General features: G+C 40.5%; 1 protein-coding gene across 1 annotated transcript in view; it reads right to left on the bottom strand.

The window, feature by feature from the left end:
- The window catches only part of LOC118367558 (inactive dipeptidyl peptidase 10-like), a 64,748-nt gene that overhangs the window by 32,481 nt on the left and 12,668 nt on the right, over window positions 1-19,599 (bottom strand). The window contains exons 5-8 of the mRNA XM_052493929.1: window positions 7,447-7,499; window positions 5,248-5,329; window positions 2,361-2,481; window positions 1,325-1,479 (exon numbers count right to left, since the gene is read on the bottom strand). Of these exons, the coding sequence (XP_052349889.1) occupies window positions 1,325-1,479; window positions 2,361-2,481; window positions 5,248-5,329; window positions 7,447-7,499 (411 nt within the window). The remainder of the gene's footprint in view (window positions 1-1,324; window positions 1,480-2,360; window positions 2,482-5,247; window positions 5,330-7,446; window positions 7,500-19,599) is intronic.

Below are 19,599 nucleotides of genomic sequence, written 5' to 3'. Positions count from 1 at the left end.
ATGCTCTTATAATATGTAGAAATAGCCTAATAGTTTATTAACATTTTAAGCTAAACATTCTGACCTGTTGCATCCGCTTCATTTCTTTTAAAATGTTTTTTTTTTTTTATGCGAGTGGATGTATTCATTTGGGATGTATCGCATCCCACAACTGTCCCAGAGTATGTTTGGAATATTTATTTCTCACACAGAAGAACACGTGGACCAATAGAATTGCAAAATGTTTGTACTATGGGGGATAGTAGATTGACATATGCTAGTGCTTTTGCTGTTCATTAGGCCTACTCATCTTGTTGGCTGATGAAAAGAACATTTGAACAGTTCTTCTAACATGTTCAGAATTCGAGAAGGACATGCACAGTTGCGTCCCCAATGTGTCTGTCTTCACTTGTAGCCTACTTCGGAGCTGAGATGCCTGTGAGAAGGACCCGATCACTTGAAGGTCATTGGCTAATAAGAATTGAGATATCTGAGAGAGCCATGTGAGTAAGAGGTGCTTTGGAGTGCTGCGACTGGCAGTCAAGAAAAGGGAATTATAATTATTATATTCAGCCAAAATGCACAACGGCATCACAAGGGGGATGCAGCCCAACGTTTGTATCACAATTAAAGTTGCATAAATAACTCTAAATTGAGCATATAGGTGGACCTGATTTCTTGTTAACCACTCAACACAGAATAAACTCATAATTGCAGTACCTCGGAAATCGTTTGGAGAAAATATCCATTTAATTTTATTCAGCTATGTTCAATTGTATTCTTCATACTATAAAATAATGCCACAGAATTCTAAGCAAATATTGTCTGCTAAATGAACTAGTGTATCCCACAGCCTTATGGCATAACTGGATCAGGCCTAAAATAATAGAAAAGTTTGCGATTCTGCTCTTCTGAAATAGTCTACATTTTCTAAACTAACCTGTCTAAAATAAATAATTTATTGTAATGGTGTAGGTTATATTACATGTATTTATTCTACTTTAAAAAATATATAGATATTCCAGGGGGTTGTAGGCTATGCGTGGAAGTCAAAGATGCTAAACGTGTTTATGTTAATGATGGTCAATTACTGTGAGACTGGCAGTAATTTGCATAACAGTCACCGGCTGACACAATTTCATGACCGCTACAGCCCTAGTAAGGATACTGTTGGTCTACGTCTTACCTTGGAGTAAGTTTACTGTCAGCCTAACTTGGTCTAAATTGGTACCGGGTCTAACTTACCTTGGGGTAAGGGACTGTTGGCCTAACTCTTACCTTGGGGTAAGGGTACAGTTGGCCTGACTCTTACCTGGGGTAAGGGTACAGTTGGTCTGACTGTTACCTTGGGGTAAGGGTACAGTTGGCCCCTGGGGTAGAGGGTGCCAGTGAAGCGAGGCAGGAGCATGTTGGGTACCAGAGTGTCGTTGAGGTTGAGGTAGGCCAGTCGTGACCCATCAGGGGACCACCAGTGAGCCACTTGAGAGTGCAGCACTTCCTCTGTAAAACAATGAAAGGAGATTTTTTAGTAAAATGTTTATACCAAGTGGATAAAACATTGCATGTGGTAACTCTACACTTTACACAACAAAATAAGCCTGTCAAAACACATTCACAGCACTAATGACATGTATTTTTTTTAATGGAAAGAAATGCAAAGACACTTATTTTTAATTATCTACCTTTTTTAGCTCCTCGTCTTACTATTTTCTACTTCCTCCAGAAATAATAATGTGCGTGTGTACACTGTGTAAACTTTGGATTCATGGAGAGGCTGAACCAATATGCAGTAGGAGTGCCAGGCAGGCAGAAATCATGTAGGAGATGACAAAATTAACATCCTCTTCACTTTCCATTGGCCAACACAATATAATGTGTAAAAATAGCTCATGTGGGGACATTTCTATTTTTCCTGCTCTAAACACCCAATAATCTAGCTGAACGTAATAATGGCCCTATATGATGCACAATCGTCATAGAGCTATTCAACAGAGTAAATACAGTCACTATCTGTGTGTGTGTGTGTGTGTGTGTGTGTGTGTGTGTGTGTGTGTGTGTGTGTGTGTGTGTGTGTGTGTGTGTGTGTGTGTGTGTGTGTGTGTGTGTGTGTGTGTGTGTGTGTGTGTGTGTGTGTGTGTGTGTGTGTGTGTGTGTGTGTGTGTGTGTGTGTGAATCCTGTTCTATGCTGGACACCACAAGTCCTTTTGCTATCCGTGGTTACAAAAGACAGTCCCCAGGCCATAAACAAAGGGAGCCATTTCAGAGTAGTGGAATGTACCTATACTGTCCACACAGTATAGATGAATTCCAGTCTGAGGTTGTCATTTAAGACCATTCTCAACCATTGTTGACCAATATTATCAGAACAGTGGCGGTCCTACCTTCATATAACCAATCAGCGATGCCATTGAAGACAACTCGTTCTTGTCCTGAAGACGTCAGTCTCCAAGAACTGCTTTTCACATCCATCTGGTAGTAAATGTTGTTTTCAAAGACATACACCTGATGAGAAAGATGTTTCATTCATCATGGGATATCAAATCTACTGCGTTCACCTACATATAGTCGATGTTCCTGCTATGTAATAAGATCACGCTTCATTACTTATAAATAAAAGAGCCTTGTGGTTTATTAAGACAAGTGTGTGGAGGCGTATGTGTGAAACACACACACACACACACACACACACACACTCAAATCAGACAGCTTCTATCTCAAGGCCATCAGACTGTACAGCTTCTATCTCAAGGCCAACAGACTGTTAAACAGCCATCATTAACACAGAGAGGCTGCTGCCTAGATACCAGCCTTGAAATCATTGGCCACTTTAATAAATGGAACACTATTCACTTTAGTAATGTTTACATATCTTGCATTACTCCTCTCATGTGTGTATACTGTATTTTATACCATCTACTACATCTTCCCTATGCCGCTCTGTCATTGCTCATCCATATATTTAAATGTATTTGTTTTTATTCCATTCCATTACTTAGATTTGTGTGTATTAGGTAGGTTTTGTGGAATTATTAGATTACATGTTAGATATTGCTACACTGTCAGAACTAGAAGCACAAGCATTTCACTACACTCGCAATAACATCTGCTAACCATGTGTATGTGTAAGTTATTCAGTGGAGGAAGAATCAACAACACAGAAGAACCTCTTGAATCAACGCACACTTTGCGGAGGGAATGAACCCACACTTAAATAGAGTATTTGACTTGCTATCCCCAGTTTTGAGCTTTTTTTCCCCCTGTTGTATCTTAGAATTAACTTGGAAAGTTCCAAAAGAAATGCGATAAATTGTACCGGTGGAGGTCATAACACATGGCAAAGTGGTCATTTTTAACAATTTATCTTAGACAAATAGAGAAAATGTGTTTACATGATAGGAGACTGTGAGGAAATGTTGGTGTGAGGAGCTTAGATAAATGGATATGCAGAGATCCTGTGAAGTGATAACACAGACAAATATGCAGAAAGAGCTAAGGAATAATGAAACCTACTCTGTCATTACCAGAGCCACACACACTCACGCACCAGCGGACACAAATGGACACGCACGCGCACACGCACACACACGCACGCGCGCACGCACGCACGCACGCACGCACGCACGCACGCACGCACGCACGCACACGCACACGCACACACGCACACACACACACACACGCACACACGCACGCACACGCACACGCACGCACACACACACACGCACACGCACGCACACACACACACACACACACACACACACACACACACACACACACACACACACACACACACACACACACACACACACACACGGCTGTAAGGGCTTTCTAGGGTTGCGTTTACACAGGCAGACAAATTCAGATCTACTTTTTCCACTAATTGGTCTTTTGACCAATCACAACAGATCTTTTCACATTAGACATTTTTCAGAGATGATCTGATTGGTCAAAAGACAAATGAGTGAAAAAAAATATCAGAATTGGTCTGCCTTTGTAAGCAGCCTATGTAACTGATTACATGGGGGCCAGGTATAAATACTGCAGTAAGTAGATAAATATGCTATCAAACGGTTAATTACTTTCCATGTCTAAGCTTTACAAATAATGAACTGATTATACCATGCTTAATACTCCTTGGGTAGAGGGAATTACTCACAAAGAGCGATCTGGTAGCCAACAACATGTCTTAAAGCAACGGGTTGATTAGTAGTACTGTTGTTCGTTTTCCGTCTCGATAATTGGTTCCTTTTACGGCTTTTGTTTATGTATCTCTCCTGTCTAAAATGACCTTTAATCAACATTCACCTTTGAGCAAAGGGGGTCTGGAGATTGAACTATACATACCATTGTTCCATAAGAGGTTTAAACATTGCCCATGCCTCTCCATGGCTTCCAGCGATTGAAAATTAGTCAAAGCAATGCATTTGGTTGGTAAAACACAACAAACAACATTGTATTTCATGGGCTCAAGTTCATGTTGACTTCACGTTCTGCAATAGACTTCAAAGATCTGATTTGAGATTGAGTCCTTCGCACCTGCTTTCGATTGTGTACATTTTTTTGTACTTACAGTATTAGGGAAGGTCAAACTATTTTGTTCAAACTCAAATGGCTATTTTGGCTTCAACACTACACACTATGGCTTTAAACCAACTCTGGCCTTGTGGTTAGAGTGTCCGCCCTGATGGGGGTTCGATCGACAGTCGAATCAAACTAAAAATTCTAGAAATGGGACCCGATGCCTCTCTGCTTGACACTCAGCGTTAAGGAGCTGGATTGTGGGTAATGCCATGCGATAGACTATCATTTTGTCATCAAGCTGCCTCGTGCTACAAAATCAGGAGATTCTGCCCTATGGTTCTGGCTCGGACAAGGCTTGTCCAAGGCTTACATACTTACATACCTATATATATGGCTTTCCAAAGGAGGAACGCCATTCACTGCTAGTTGTCTCACTGTGTGATGTCATCTTCCTGAGATTTCCAGTAAAAAACTCCTAGTGTCTTGCTCTACATTTGTGTATGCTTGGTTGTGTTGTTATGGTATGGTCCCAGGGCAGACATGGTACACATACCCAACCAATTTGTGGACAAGCCCCTATTCACCTCACCCCATTTCATCCGACTTTAACTACTTATCATAAATCTACCGCCATGCATGAGTAAAGGACATCAACTCAACGTGATTGAGTACACGGTGTGCAGTGTACACATCATAAACCCTACATTAGCATGAGTCATTTTCTTCAAGCTGACCCATAGGAATACTCACCAGCTGTTGATCCCGAACGCCCCAGGAAGCAAACTGCAGGACCGAGTCCGACACCTCTGGAGGGTTCAGCTCCTGTACCTCCCTGGTTGAAAACCCAACATCATTATGCAGTCCCTCATGTACAAAATTTAGAAGGATTATTCAGATTATCAGCAGCAGATTTGAGGTAGTGGTCTGCTTTCAGCTTTCGGGTCATAGCCACACCCTGATTCCGAAGGCATTTAAAAGCCATCCAATCATTATCCAAATCAGACCTTCTTGCTTTTGCCCACACAGCATTCTGTTTCCTTATTATTCCAGCTAGCTCATCTGTATGGTTTGATAGGGGCATGCTTGTTGCATACTGTACATCCTGGAATGTTTTGTGGAAAGTAAGAAAAGACTAATTCAACATCAGGGATGAATTCAACTCTATTCCAGGCAATGTTTAAAACATCATCTTTTCATGGTGATACGTGGAGGTAATTTAGACATTTTGCTACAATCCCTTACACAGACAACAGCATGGTGATATTATTTTGTAAAGACACCAGAACCATGAAAACGACGAGGAGGAGTATTGGTTAAAATAAGATCAATCAAAGAGGATTTCAGAGGACCCTTTGCGTTCAACCTCGTTACACTTTTGACAATCTGAGTAAGATTACAGGTGTTACATAAACTCTTGAGGTGAGGAGAGTTGGATGTCAGGTCACCCATAAGCACGAATTCAGATTTGACGTTGTGTGATAATAGTTCAAAAATATAATCCAGAGAGCCAACAAATAGCAGATGGTGGTTCTATAACAACAGGAGACGACCAGATTCAAGGAAGCGCAGAGATTTACGGTACGTTCAAAGACAGATATCCAAATTGCTTAGGCTTGGTAACAGAAGTCAGAAATGGTCGCAGAGAACTTGTCTTTTATGCATATAGCAACACCACCACCCTTGTGATCTGCCTGAAAAACATTGCCAAAATCATTGTCAGTGATGGATTTTTTTTAGAGACAGGTTTGAGGAAGCATAAATATATCTGGGTCTGGGTTTTTTTTAATCCAAATAATTACAAAATCAAGTTTCGGAAGAAGAGTTCTTACATTTATCTGCAGAAAATGACTTTTCTATTCAGATGGGGTAGAAAAGCAGCAACGTAATGACGTACTTAATCAGTCTAGATTGGATTTTACAGCATTTGGATTTCCAGACCATACTAGAACCATAGTCCAGAGGACCCAGAGTCTTTAACGCAACATATTTAAAAATATTCATACTGTCTAGTGACGTGATTAAGTACTGAAAGAACAATCCATGTAAATGCAAGCATGCGGTTTCTCCCATGTCAAATGGGGAAAACATGCAGAGTTCTCCAGCGCAATAGCGGGACAAGGGTATGGTTTCTCCCAGGATGCACCATGTGAAAAACACTCAAAGTTCTCCACATTTAAGAGGCCTCAGGCCCTAAATGCATCATCCTCAGTGTGAGATTCAAGGGTAGACAATAGCAACAACAGCAGCGTGTTCGTTTGTAGCCCGATCAATCAACGTGAGAAATAATCCTAACAAGTTTTCTAAAGCTATAATTATAGGCCTATGAGTTTGCACACTAATCAAAAATAGGTCTAAGCTACAATAAAATAACAAAGGCCAAGTAATAAAAATTGAAATTCATACAAGTTCCCCAGTAAAAGTCCACACAAGTCTACAGGCTAACGATAAAACCGTGTGTGCGTGTAAATGCGTGCTGGAGGTGAGCGAAGCACGGGGAGGAAGGGAGCAATTGGCGGGGGTAACTGTACCAGACAGGTGAGGAGCAGGCCTGGATAATCGGTAAAAGAGTCAGCGGACCAAAAAGGTGAGGGCCAAGCAGTGCAGCATGTTCATGCCTAGGTACAGCCTAGGTACACCCGCTTGGGAGAGGCTTGTTTCGGGAGGCAGGGTATGAGAGGAGGCTTTCAACCAGACAGGTGCATAGTGGAGCAATTGATATCTGTTTGCTTTCTCCGATAAGAGAAAAGATAGATTATCTTTTTTTATAGCCAAGTAACATGAAAAACATAAAAAAATTACTGTTGTATCTGGCAATGATTACAACAACAAAAAACACTTGCAAACTAATAAACAGAAGCGCGCGAGACACACGGGTTCAGCTGACATCTTGGTAGGAAATTGCCTTCTGTTTACTATTAGGCTACTCAAATCTTGACAGGTGATACATACCTTGTATTCAGGTTGTATATCAAGTAGGATGCCAGGAAAGAGTACCGGTAAACCTAAGGAGAAATCCATAGCAGAGAATGTGTTATCACCAATACATAATCAGAAAAATGTGGTGTTGATGAAAGATTAATAAAGCAATATTTATTTTCCATTATAAATGTTTTGCGCATTATCCAAATCTATAATTGTTTTTATTTGGCACTGTGACCTAAATGGAAAGCTGGACAGAAAACTTTTGCATAAACTATAAGGCCATTAAAACTCAATCTACACGGAGTGTACAAAACATTAGGAACACCTTCCTAATATTGAGATGCACCCCCTTTGAACAGCCTCAATTTGTCAGCGCGTGGACTCTACAAGGTGTCGAAGGTGTTCCACAGGGATGCTGGCCCATGTTGACTCCAATGTGTAAGGTTCTGCTTTTCTTTTCTTAGTCAACCTTGCGTTATTTTTCTTTGTGTTCTGTCTTTTGTTTTTTGTTCATTGATTTCACCTGTGTTTGTTTCTCACCTGGTCTCATCAGCTCACTATTTTGTTCAGCTCTGTCTGTCTGTATGGTTGTGAGGTATTGTTTGTTTTTGACTGCCTACCTGTGATTGACCATTGCCTGCGACCACGATTCTTGCCTTCCGCGAAGGCATAATAAACATCTGCCGTGCTCTGCGTGCGAATCTATACCTCTTTCTCCCTGAGTATTCATTACACAATGCTTCCCACAGTTGTGTCAACTTGTCTGGATGTCCTTTGGGTGGTGGACCCTTCTTGATACGGGAAACCGTTGAGCGTGAAAAACCCATCAGCAATGTAGTTATTGACACACACAAACCGGTGCGCATGGCTCTTACTGCCATAGTCCTTTCAAATGTTTTGTCTTGCCCTTTCACCCTCGGAATGGCACACATACACAATCCACGTCTCAATTTTCTCAAGGCTTAAAAATCCTTCTTTAACCTGTCTCCTACCCTTCATCTACACTGATTGAAGTGGATTTAACAAGTGACAGCAATAAGGGATTATAGCTTTCACCTGGATTCACCTGGTGCTCTTAATGTTTTGGACACTCAGTGTATATCCATTGTTTTTGATTGCAGACTGAGTCTGGACCATTCAGGAACATTCAACGCCTCTTGGAAAGCCAGTCTGGTGTGTCTTTGGCATTAAAATGGGTGTAATTGTTTAAGTTGTTAAAAATAAAACACTTCCCAAGGTTTATTAAAAAGACTACTGCAGGTTTTTCTGACATCAATGAGGGATCATAGTTTTCACCTGGATTCGCCTGGTCAGCCGATGTCATGGAAAGAGCAGGTGCTCCTAATATTTTGTACACAGTGTATCTCCATCAACACAGCTTTTAGTTGTCATCAGGTGAAGGGGGAATTTCTAAGTGGTGCTGTATGGGTAATCAGTGAGCTCATTTGCATAACAATATTACAGTAATCTCACCCTTGGGCATAGTGATAAATACAGTGGAGGCGCGCCACTCGTCTTAACCAGAGCTCAATTGCCCATGGAAATGGAGTCTGCTTGGCTGATTATACCAGTCACCCTGCCTTCAGTCTTAATTTTGGTTCTCCTGTTTGAGTTGCCCGAGGAAAATTTCCCCCCGAAAAATACATTGCATCATCACTGGTCACTCATACTCACACTCAGAAGGTCTACTTTGACACCATGATAGGAGACATTTGGGAATGTTTTTTGTTTTTCACAAGATTGTCAACAGTTGGCTAAAATGGCTATGAGAGAAAGTGAGGATTAGCCTCTCAGACTAACAAAGCCTCTTAACAGCTTTGATATGTTTCATGAGTGAAGGGTGGGAAGGCGGGGTAAGATGTTTTGGTATTATTCTTTGAATCGGTGAATCTGAGAGGTGGGTTAGGTGTGATGAATGTGAATGATTACATCGAGACAAAGAGGTGAATATGAGCTTTATGTGTGAAGGAATACTTAAATCTATATTTGACCGGACGAATACTTTGCCAAGAAGCATGAGAACCACTTCCAAGTTCTAAATGTCTAAATTGATAACACTTTACTTGACACCCAGCATCATAACATGTTATGCAATTGTCATAATCATGTCCTAATATGTCATAACAGCTGACATAACTTGTCATACCATGGTCATAACACTGTGATGACGCATATATTTACGCCTGTTGTTGCACCTATTGTGTTCTTTTATGGCTGGTTATGACACCTACATAAGAGTGTCAAAACCCCACATTTATTGAATTGTGTTTTTTCCCTGCCAAAACGTTTCCTTTCATTTTAAAATGTGTTTTTTAAGTCCTATGTTGTTGTAATTCATTATTTACAGTCATGTGTCTTTTTCATCAGATTTGAAATAACTTGCAAAAAATACACTTTATGACACGGTCAAGAAGCATTATGACATCATAATCATATAAGCCAGACCGGTCTATCACATACATGCCCTTATGTTAGTCATCAGTCAAAAATAGGGTGTCTGAAATCTGCTCCTAAATTTATCCCAGACATCAGAAACAGCGCATTGGGGTAGGTGCATGTCTGACATCTATTTGTGCGTAATTACAATGCTAATGTAATATGGTCAATTTCAGAAAATGCTACATACAGTGCATCCAGAAAGTATTTAGACCCGTTGACATATACCACATTTTGTTACGTTACAGCTTTATTCTAAAATGGATTAAATACATTTTTCCCCGCATCAATCCAATCACAATACAGAATAATGATAAAGCAAAAACAGGTTTTTCAATTTTTTTTGCAAATGTATTAAAAATCAAAAACTGAAATAAGACCCTTTGCTATGAGACTCGAAATTGAGCTCAGATGCATCCTGTTTCCATTGATCATCCTTGAGATGTTTCTAAACCTTGATTAGAGTCCACCTGTGGTAAAATCAATTCATTGGACATGATTTAGAAAGGCACACACCTGTCTATATAAGGTCCCACAGTTGACGGTGCATGTCATAGCAAAAATCAAGCCATGAGGTCGAAGGAATTGTCCGTAGAGCTCCGAGACAGGATTATGTTGAGGCACAGATCTGGGGAAGGGCATAAAATAATGTCTGCAGAATTGAAGGTCCCCAAAAACACAATGGCCTTCATCATTCTTAAATGGAAGAAGTTTGTAACCACCAAAACTCTTCCTAGAGCTGGCCGCCCGGCCAAACTGAGCAATTGGGGGAGAAGACCCTTGGTCAGGGAGGTGACCAAGAACCCAATGGTCACTCTAATAGAGCTGCAGAGTTCCTCTGTGGAGAATCTTCCAGAAGGACAACCATCTCTGCAGCACTCCACCAATCAGGCCTTTGTGGTAGAGTGGCCTGACAGAAGCCAATACTCAGTAAAAGGCATATGACAGCCCGCTTGGAGTTAGCCAAAAGGAACCCGAAGGACTCTAAGACCATGATAAACAAGATTCTTTGGTCTGATGAAGCCAAGATTGAACTCTTTGGCCTGAATGCCAAGTGTCACATCTGTAGGAAACCTGGCACCATCCCTATGGAGAAGCATGGTGGTGGCAGCATCATGGGGCAGCTGTGGGGATGTTTTTCAGCGGCAGGGACTGGGAGACTAGTCAGGATCGTGGGAAAGATGAACAGAGCAAAGTACAGAGAGATCCTTGATGAAACCTGCTCCAGAGTGCTCAGACTGGGGAGAAGGTTCACCTTCCAACAGGACAACAACCCTAAGCACACAGCCAAGATAACGCAGGAGTGGCTTCGGGACAAGTCCTTAAATGTCCTTGAGTTGCCTAGCCAGAGCCCAGACGTGAACCGGATTGAACATCTCTAGAGAGACCTGACAATAGCTGTGCAGTGACGCTCCCCATCCAACCTAAAATGGCTTGAGACGATCTGCATAGAAGTATGGGAGAAACTCCCCAAATACAGGTGTCCCAAGTTCGTAGCGTCATACCCAAGAAGACTCGAACCTGTAATCCCTGTCAAAGGTGCTTCAACAAAGTACTGAGTAAAGGGTCTGAATACTTATGTAAATGTGATATTTTTTTGTAAATGTGCAAAAATGTTTAAAAACCTGTTTTTACTTTATCATTATCGGGTATTGTCTGCAGATTGATGAGGAAGAAAAAACGATGTAATCAATTTTAGAATAAAACTAACGTAACAAAATGTTGAAAAATTCAAGGGGTCTGGATACTTTCCAAATGCACTGTAACATAAACATATTGTTGACAAGTAGGCTATGGTGCAATGGAATATTTTGCCTTGTGTGTGTCACGCCCTGACCATAGAGAGCCCTCGGGGTTCTCTATAGTGTAATAGGTCAGTGCGTGACTAGGGGGGCTTCTAGGTATTATATTTCTATGTTGGTGTGTGTGTATGGTTCCCAATTGGAGGCAGCTGATAATCGTTACCTCTAATTGGGGATCATACTTAGTGTGTCCTTTTCCCCACTTGCGATGTTGGGATATTGTTTTTGTATGAGTGCCTATGTGCTCTACGTATTTCACGATCATTGTATCTTTGTTGTTTTGGAAGTGTCACTATCATTAAAATGTGTGTCACGTTCGTCGTAAAGAGGAGACCAAGGCGCAGCGTGAGATGAATACATTCTTCTTTTATTAAACGAAGAACACTTAAACAAACTAACAAAACAACAAAACGAACGTGAAGCTATAAACAACTAGTGCTGACATGCAACTACACATAGACAATAACCCACAAAACCAAAATGGAAAAAATGGCAACCTAAATTGGATCTCCAATCAGAGACAACGATAAACAGCTGTCTCTGATTGCGAACCAATTCAGGCCACCATAGACCTACATTTACCTAGAGAATACCAAAACCCCATAGATATACAAAAAACCCTAGACAAGACAAAAACACACATACCACCCTCGTCACACTAACCAAAATAATAAAGAAAACAAAGATAACTAAGGTCAGGGCGTGACAATGTGGAACTCTACTCACACTGCGCCTTGGTCCAATTATGACGGTCGTGACAGTGTGGTAGGTTTTGTGAGTTTTGACACTCTTTTGCAGGTGTCATAACAGCCACAAAATAATGGAATATACACTATATATACAAATGTATGTGGACATCCCTTCTTCTATTTCAGCCACACCCGTTGTATAGAATCAAGCACACAGCCATGTAATCGCCATAGACAAACATTGGCAGTAGAATGGCCTTAATGAAGAACTCAGTGACTTTAAGCGTGGCACTGTCATAGGATGCAACCTTTCCAACAAGTCAGTTCGTCATATTTCTGCCCTGCTAGAGCTGCCCCGGTCAACTGTAAGTGCTGTTATTGTGAAGTGGAAACGTCTAGGTTTAACAACGGCTCAGTCGCGAAGTGGTACACAAGCTCAAAGAACGGGACCGCCAAGCGCTTAAGTGTGTAAAAATCGTATGTCCTTGGATGAAAATTCAATACCGAGGTCCAGACTGTTCACCGGGAGCTTCACAAAAGAGGTTTCCATGCCTGTCCAGACGCGCACAAAGGGGGGACCAACTCCATATTAATGCCCATGATTTTGGAATGAGATGTTCGATGAGCCAGTGTTCACATACCTTTGGTCATGTAGTGTATATCACAACAGGTCTAAATATATGTGTCATGACAGGGTTATGGCCATTTTATAACGGGCTATGACAAGTTATGTCAGCTGTTATGACACTGTTATGACCGTGTCATAACGTGTTCGTGTGCTGGGTGTCAAGTAAAGTATTACCGAAAAGGTAGTTATTTCCATTTAAGGCTCAGTAAGCAATCCAATAGATATTCACACATTACTGCTATTATTGCTAAATGTTTTTCATATGATTGGCAGGAAAACATACACATTTAAACGTTGCCTTAATGATCACAAACTGACAAGTAACAATAAAACGTATGACTATTGAAACACACCTAAGGGAGACATATGTATCACAGCATTAAATTGTGGCATTAACTGCCAAAGGAAAGTAGCTACTCTAAAGGTATTCAAGTCATGCAAAACATACATCACGACACCGAGCCACACATCTAAGAGAAGATACATAATATTAAGATGTATGGCTACAACTATAGCTGAGATCCAAATATTCACTTCAGGATATCCTACTCCCTGCTGCTATAACAGGCTATATTTAACACTTGGCACAAGCTAACATACCGAGCATGGAGGCTATTGGAGGCATAGCGGTAGCACTATTATGATAAATTCACAAGACAACTGGAGATGGTGGTGCAGTGGCCGTGCTATAACTCTCAATCGACTCGGGCTGTCGGTGTGATGATGATCACATCTGGTCACATCATCTCAGCGGAGATCAGTTCCAGTCTCCATCAAACCTGTTCTCACAGAGCTCACTCCCCAGCATGTGAGGGCAATGCCACTAGAAGGGAGGTGATCAGGGCCACCAACACCTATAATGTAGAACCATGTAAACGTTGTACAACTTATCAAGCTCCTTGCACAGTGTGACTTGATTATTACATCTGTAATAACAGTCCATCTACAAAAGTAATCTGTGTGGTTATATGAGATGACGAATCATAAATACATGTATTCAGAAACAATTTTGGTAAGGAGTTTTGATTCCCGATTTACACAAGCATCATGCCTTGTATGTTTTCCGTTTGTAAAGAACTTTCCCCAGTCAAATGTGCGCATTGATTAAAATGCACATCTTTCACAGTAGTCCACAATTTGTAAAAATGTGTACATTGATAAGTATATATGCTTCCTGGTAAGTCCAAAATGAGACGCCTATAACAGATTGTTCTGCTCAACAACCAACGATCTGTTTGCAATGTTTCAACAGAAGACAAGCAAAGACAGGGACTTGACAAAGTGCAATGCATATACGGTAAACATTTAGGTCAGAATCATGACTCGAGATCCACTTGTGTAACTAGAGTATTTGCGGATAAATCAATGAATGATTTATGCATTTGTTGAGTTAAGCATCTGGAAGAAGGATTTTGTTCTGCCCTCAATCTATTTTAGATGAGTGTTGTACAGTGTACAAAACATCAATGTTATATGTGCAGTATAATACTCATGACATGTTCCAGCATCAAATACCCATGAATGAGTCAATTCTAAAACGACAGTCTCCTTGGTGACCTGAAAGAATAAAAAGCAATATCTACAGCCTTATTATTTTAATTGACAAAAAAAATATTTTAAGCTATATGTATTCCTACCTCTGTTTGGCTGATGAACTAAATAATCCTTATTGTTTGTCTTTAAAGTTTGAATGCATTGCAAAGAGCAGCACCTACTGGTAAATGGGTAAAAAAAAAAGAAGAAACGGTAATTGAATATCCCTTTGACCATGGTTAAGTTATTAATTACACTTTGGATGGTATATCAATACACCCAATCACTATAAAGATGCAGGCGTCCTTCCTAACTCAGTTGACGGAGAGGAAGGAAATTCACCATGAGGCCAATGGTGACTTTAAATCATTTGCAGAGTTAAGCAGACTGACGCAGGTTTTCCCATTTCTATTCATCCTGAAAAACTCCCCAGTTTTTGCCACTGTCAAGTATACCCATACCACGATGCAGCCACCACCATGCTTGAAAATAAGGAGGCAGTTACACAGTGATGTGTTGTGTTGGATTAGCCATAAACATAAGGTTTTGTATTTAGACCCAAAAGTGTTTTTGCAGTATTACTTTAGTGCCTTGTTGCATACAAATGCATTTTATTATGTATATTTGTATTCTTCTTTTCACTCTGTCATTTAGGTCATTAATGTGGAGTCGCTACAATGTTCCTGATCCATCCTCAGATTTCTCCCATCAAAGCCATTGAACTCTGTAGCTGTTTTAAAATACTAATGGTGTCACGTTCTGACCATAGTTCTTTTGTGTTTTCTTTGTTTTTAGTGTTGGTCAGGACGTGAGCTGAGTGGGCATTCTATGTTATGTGTCTAGTTTTCCAGTTTCTATGTTTGGCCTGATATGGTTCTCAATCAGAGGCAGGTGTTAGTCATTGTCTCTGTTTGGGAACCATATTTAGGTAGCCTGTTTTGTGTTGGGTTTTGTGGGTGGTTGTCTTCTGTCTTCGTGTGTCTGCACCTGTTTCGTTTTTTTTTTTTCACATTTGTTGTTTTGTATTTTGTAGTGTTCACGTTTGTCGTCTTTATTAAACATGATGAACACTAACCACGATGCTCTTTGGTCCTCTCCTTCGTCCACAGAAGAAAGCCGTTACAAATGGCCTCATCGTGATAAGCAGTTTCCTTCCTGTCCTGCAGCTTCTGTTCAGAAGGACGACTGCATCTTTGACGTATCTGGGTGGTTTAATACATCATCCACAGAATAATTATTAACTTGTCGTTATCGTTACCCATCTACCAATCACTGCCCTTCTTTATGATGCTAATTGGTCTTCGTAGTTTAATCTGTGCTTGAAATGTAATACTTGATGAAGGACCTTACAGATGTTCTATGCATGGGGGACATACATGTCAACCACTAATAATTCAGAGTGAGTCCATTTAACATATGATTTGTTAAGCCACATTTTACTACTAAACTAGTTTAAGGCTTATACTGTGTACCAAGAGTGATATAGTAACACAATTATTATCTTCTGTTTTAAAATCAGCTCAACATGGTAGTTATTAATCGAGCGGGCAGGCCTCGGCTTGAGCCTCGCACAAATATATTTTCAGTGCCAATAGTGTCTGACAGACTTAAGCTCATCTTGAGTTCATGCCGATCTATGGCGGATAACAGAGCTATGAATCGATGCAAGGAATCACTGCAAACATCTAACAGCAAAGTATGCGTCACACTGTATTCATATTACCGTTTTAAATTTAACTTGAATTTGGACCAAATAATGTTTTTCTAGACGTTTACCCACATCATTGAGCACTGGAAAGTAAAATGTTTATATTATTATAGCTCCTATAGAGCAAAACATTCTGGGAACACTAGGCAATGAGACCACCAAAGTGTACCTTGCATGGTTGTATCAATATGGACTAATAAAGGAATGAATGAATATAGCATAACAGCTGTCAGTCTAAACTTTCATTATATGTACTGTAACATTTAATTTAATCAGCCTGACTGAATGTATTGACGCCCAGGGAATTGAGATATGCTGCAGCTTGAGATTGAACAGACACTGCTTCAATAACAACATCGACAGCCCCGATTCATACACTTGTCCAGCCTAATTCTTAAAGCTCAGTAAATCTATATGAATGGCATGTATGTAATTACAGTAAGTGGATGTGGAAATCAGAGTGGCATGTGTTAGAATATCAGGACTAATTCTCCATATCAAGCGTCGGTACGTAAGTGCTCACAGCTGCTGGTGTTTGTATATTTCAATTGTTAAAGCCTCACTGACAGACTCGGATTTTGTCATTTTAATACATTAGAGAACTGAAATGTTCACATTTGAAGTCTAAAGTGATGGCAATTGCCGTATTGCTGCCGTCTTAAACTGGGATAATGTACTTTGTAGTTGTTGGGGTTTAAATTGTTCTGATTTTTTTTTTGGAGAGGCGGGGGAAATACAAAAACCCTACTAAAAGCAGCATTGCCCAATTTGTCGAAATAAAGTGACATGATGTTAAAAGATGTTCTTTGTTCTACAATTTACACCAGACTACCGCAACAAATAGAGGACACTGAGTTCTCACATCTCACCAGCAAAATGTTAAGTCTTGCCTGGAACTAAAACGTGTACAGCTCTTTAGAATCACGGTTGTTGACCACTCAGACAGTTTGTAGGGACTCTGAAAGTCTGAACATTGCCCAACAACTCCCCTGGGATTTATAAGTAGGTCTGTGTCTACAAGTCTATTTGTTAGAAGCTCCTACGCTTGAGTGAGGTAGAACAAAAGTCAACCATACAACCACTCTGTCACCTTAAGGAGAAAAAACAGCTTAATGGTTAGAAAGACAAGCCGGCAACCGGAAGGTTGTCAGTTAAAATCCCGGGTCTGACAGGAAAGTGAGCTGTGGAGGTTGCTGGTATCAAATCCTAGATGCCATTGCCTGCTGTTATGCCCTAGAGCAAGGCACTGAACGTCTGGAGAGAGTTTGCTGCACTGAAAGTAAAGGGGCTGAATAATTTTGCACGGCCAATTTTTCAGTTTTAAATTTGTTAAAAAAGTTTGAAATATCCAATAAATGTCGTTCCACTTCATGATTGTGTCCCACTTGTGGTTGATTCTTCACAAAAAAATACAGTTTTATATCTTTATGTTTGAAGCCTGAAATGTGGCAAAAGGTCGCAAAGTTCAAGGGGGCCGAATACTTTCCCAAGGCACTGTAAATGCTATTCCAACACACACCAAAAAAATACATACTTTTTTTGTATTTTTATAAAAATTTAAAAAATAACAAGGGCAACTATTTACACATTTTCTATTTACAATATTGTGAAGACCCTCAGTCCTACACAATATTGTGCTGCTGGTGCCATGGCCCATAGCAGTCTCTTTCTGCTGTAAAGAAGAGGCTTACTGAACAGGTGGTGCTGGTGATGGGGAATTTCCTGTGACAAAGGGCACAATGACGTCTCCCTACTGTGCCCTTTTTGCCCTGAGGCACATTCGTGCCTGCAGCGATGAATCTGGACAGGTGAACACCACTGGTTGGAGCAGAATGGTCAGAGGTAGAGGGGACAGAAGGTGCTGCAGTGGACTTGCTGTAGCTAGCAAGCTCCTGGATGAGCAGCTCCCTGAAGGCTGGCTGTGAGATGGGGGGCTGTCCACAGCTCTTGGCCATTTCCTTCTGGAGGATGAAGGCATTCACCACAGCAATGTCAATGAAATTATGGAAAAATGTCTTGTACCATTTTGTGGTCTTGTGGAGAACATTGTAGTATCCTATCAATTTCTTCTATAATTTGAGTTACATCTGTATATCTAGACTTTGTTTTTAGCTTTAATGTGAATAATGTGATCTTAACTGTCAACACCTGAGTGTCCACAAAAAAACGATATTTTGGGATTATCTCCTCACACTTTCCCTCAAAATACAACTTCCAGCCCTCTGTGCAAATACAATGTTAAACGGCGGTGCAAAACAGGAGCGCGTGGCTTGCCTAAGACAGAAAGCCTTTTGTTTATTTTGGGATATTGCCTTTTTGGCGTAAGCCTCCGCCACCACGGGAAAGCAGGATAACACAGACACCTTGAGCTTTCGCTAGACTCTGCTCTGTGTGCGTCCCTATTGGGTTAATCACTACACCTGACTGTGTAGCAGCACTCCGCAAACCCATCTTAAAGGCCCACTCTAATTTTTGCAGCCGTTTTTGATCATTTAAAATCATTAGCCACCCATTGATTCCCTTCCCTGAGCTTTATATTAAACCAAATGGCAGGGATGCCGTTTTGTTGTTTTCCAATGAAGGAGTGGGCCTTTAAAGCTGCATGGCTGTTACGAACGTGTCTAAATGGAACTTACACAACAGTGCATGTCAATTGTCTCATTATGGCACTGATAAGGCAGGAGGCGTGTAAATGTCCATGCTTGCAACACCAATGTTGATTAAACCACTGTTAACAGTGACTAATAAAAAAAAGGCTATTTTTTATGATTGAGAGGGAGAGTTCCATCTAGTAAAAAATGTCAATAATTGAATGCTGTCAGGTCATATGGCAACACATTGAATGGCTAACCTCTCAGGCTAGTAAAAACACATGTTAGGTCTAGCATAACTCACGTTTCATCAATGTGGCACCTCTTTCTCAGTTCCATGTATCCATAAAAGCAAGCATAGGCTATCGCATGGCATATAGAGTGCATTCGGAAAGTATTCAAACCGCTTGACTTTTTCCACATTTTGTGACTTTACAGCCTTATTCTAAAATTGATTTAAATCCATTTTTTCCTCATCAATCTACACACAATAACCCCTAATGACAAAGTGAAAACTGATTGATTTTTTAAAATGTTTGCAAATGTATTTTTAATTATTTTACCAGGCAAGTCAATTAAGAACAAATTCTTATTTTCAATGACGGCCTAGTGGGTTAACTGCCTGTTCAGGGGCAGAACGACAGATTTGTACCTTGTCAGCTCGGGGGTTTGAACTTGCAACCTTCCGGTTACAAGTCCAATGCTCTAACCACTAGGCTACCCTGTCGCCCCGTATTAAATATAAAAAACAGAAATACCTTATTTACAGGTATGTCAGAGCAAAAACCAAACC

The sequence above is a fragment of the Oncorhynchus keta genome, chromosome 34 (assembly GCF_023373465.1).
Source record: "Oncorhynchus keta strain PuntledgeMale-10-30-2019 chromosome 34, Oket_V2, whole genome shotgun sequence".
Taxonomy (NCBI): Eukaryota; Metazoa; Chordata; class Actinopteri; order Salmoniformes; family Salmonidae; genus Oncorhynchus; species Oncorhynchus keta.
This window is presented reverse-complemented; position numbering and strand designations above follow the sequence as displayed.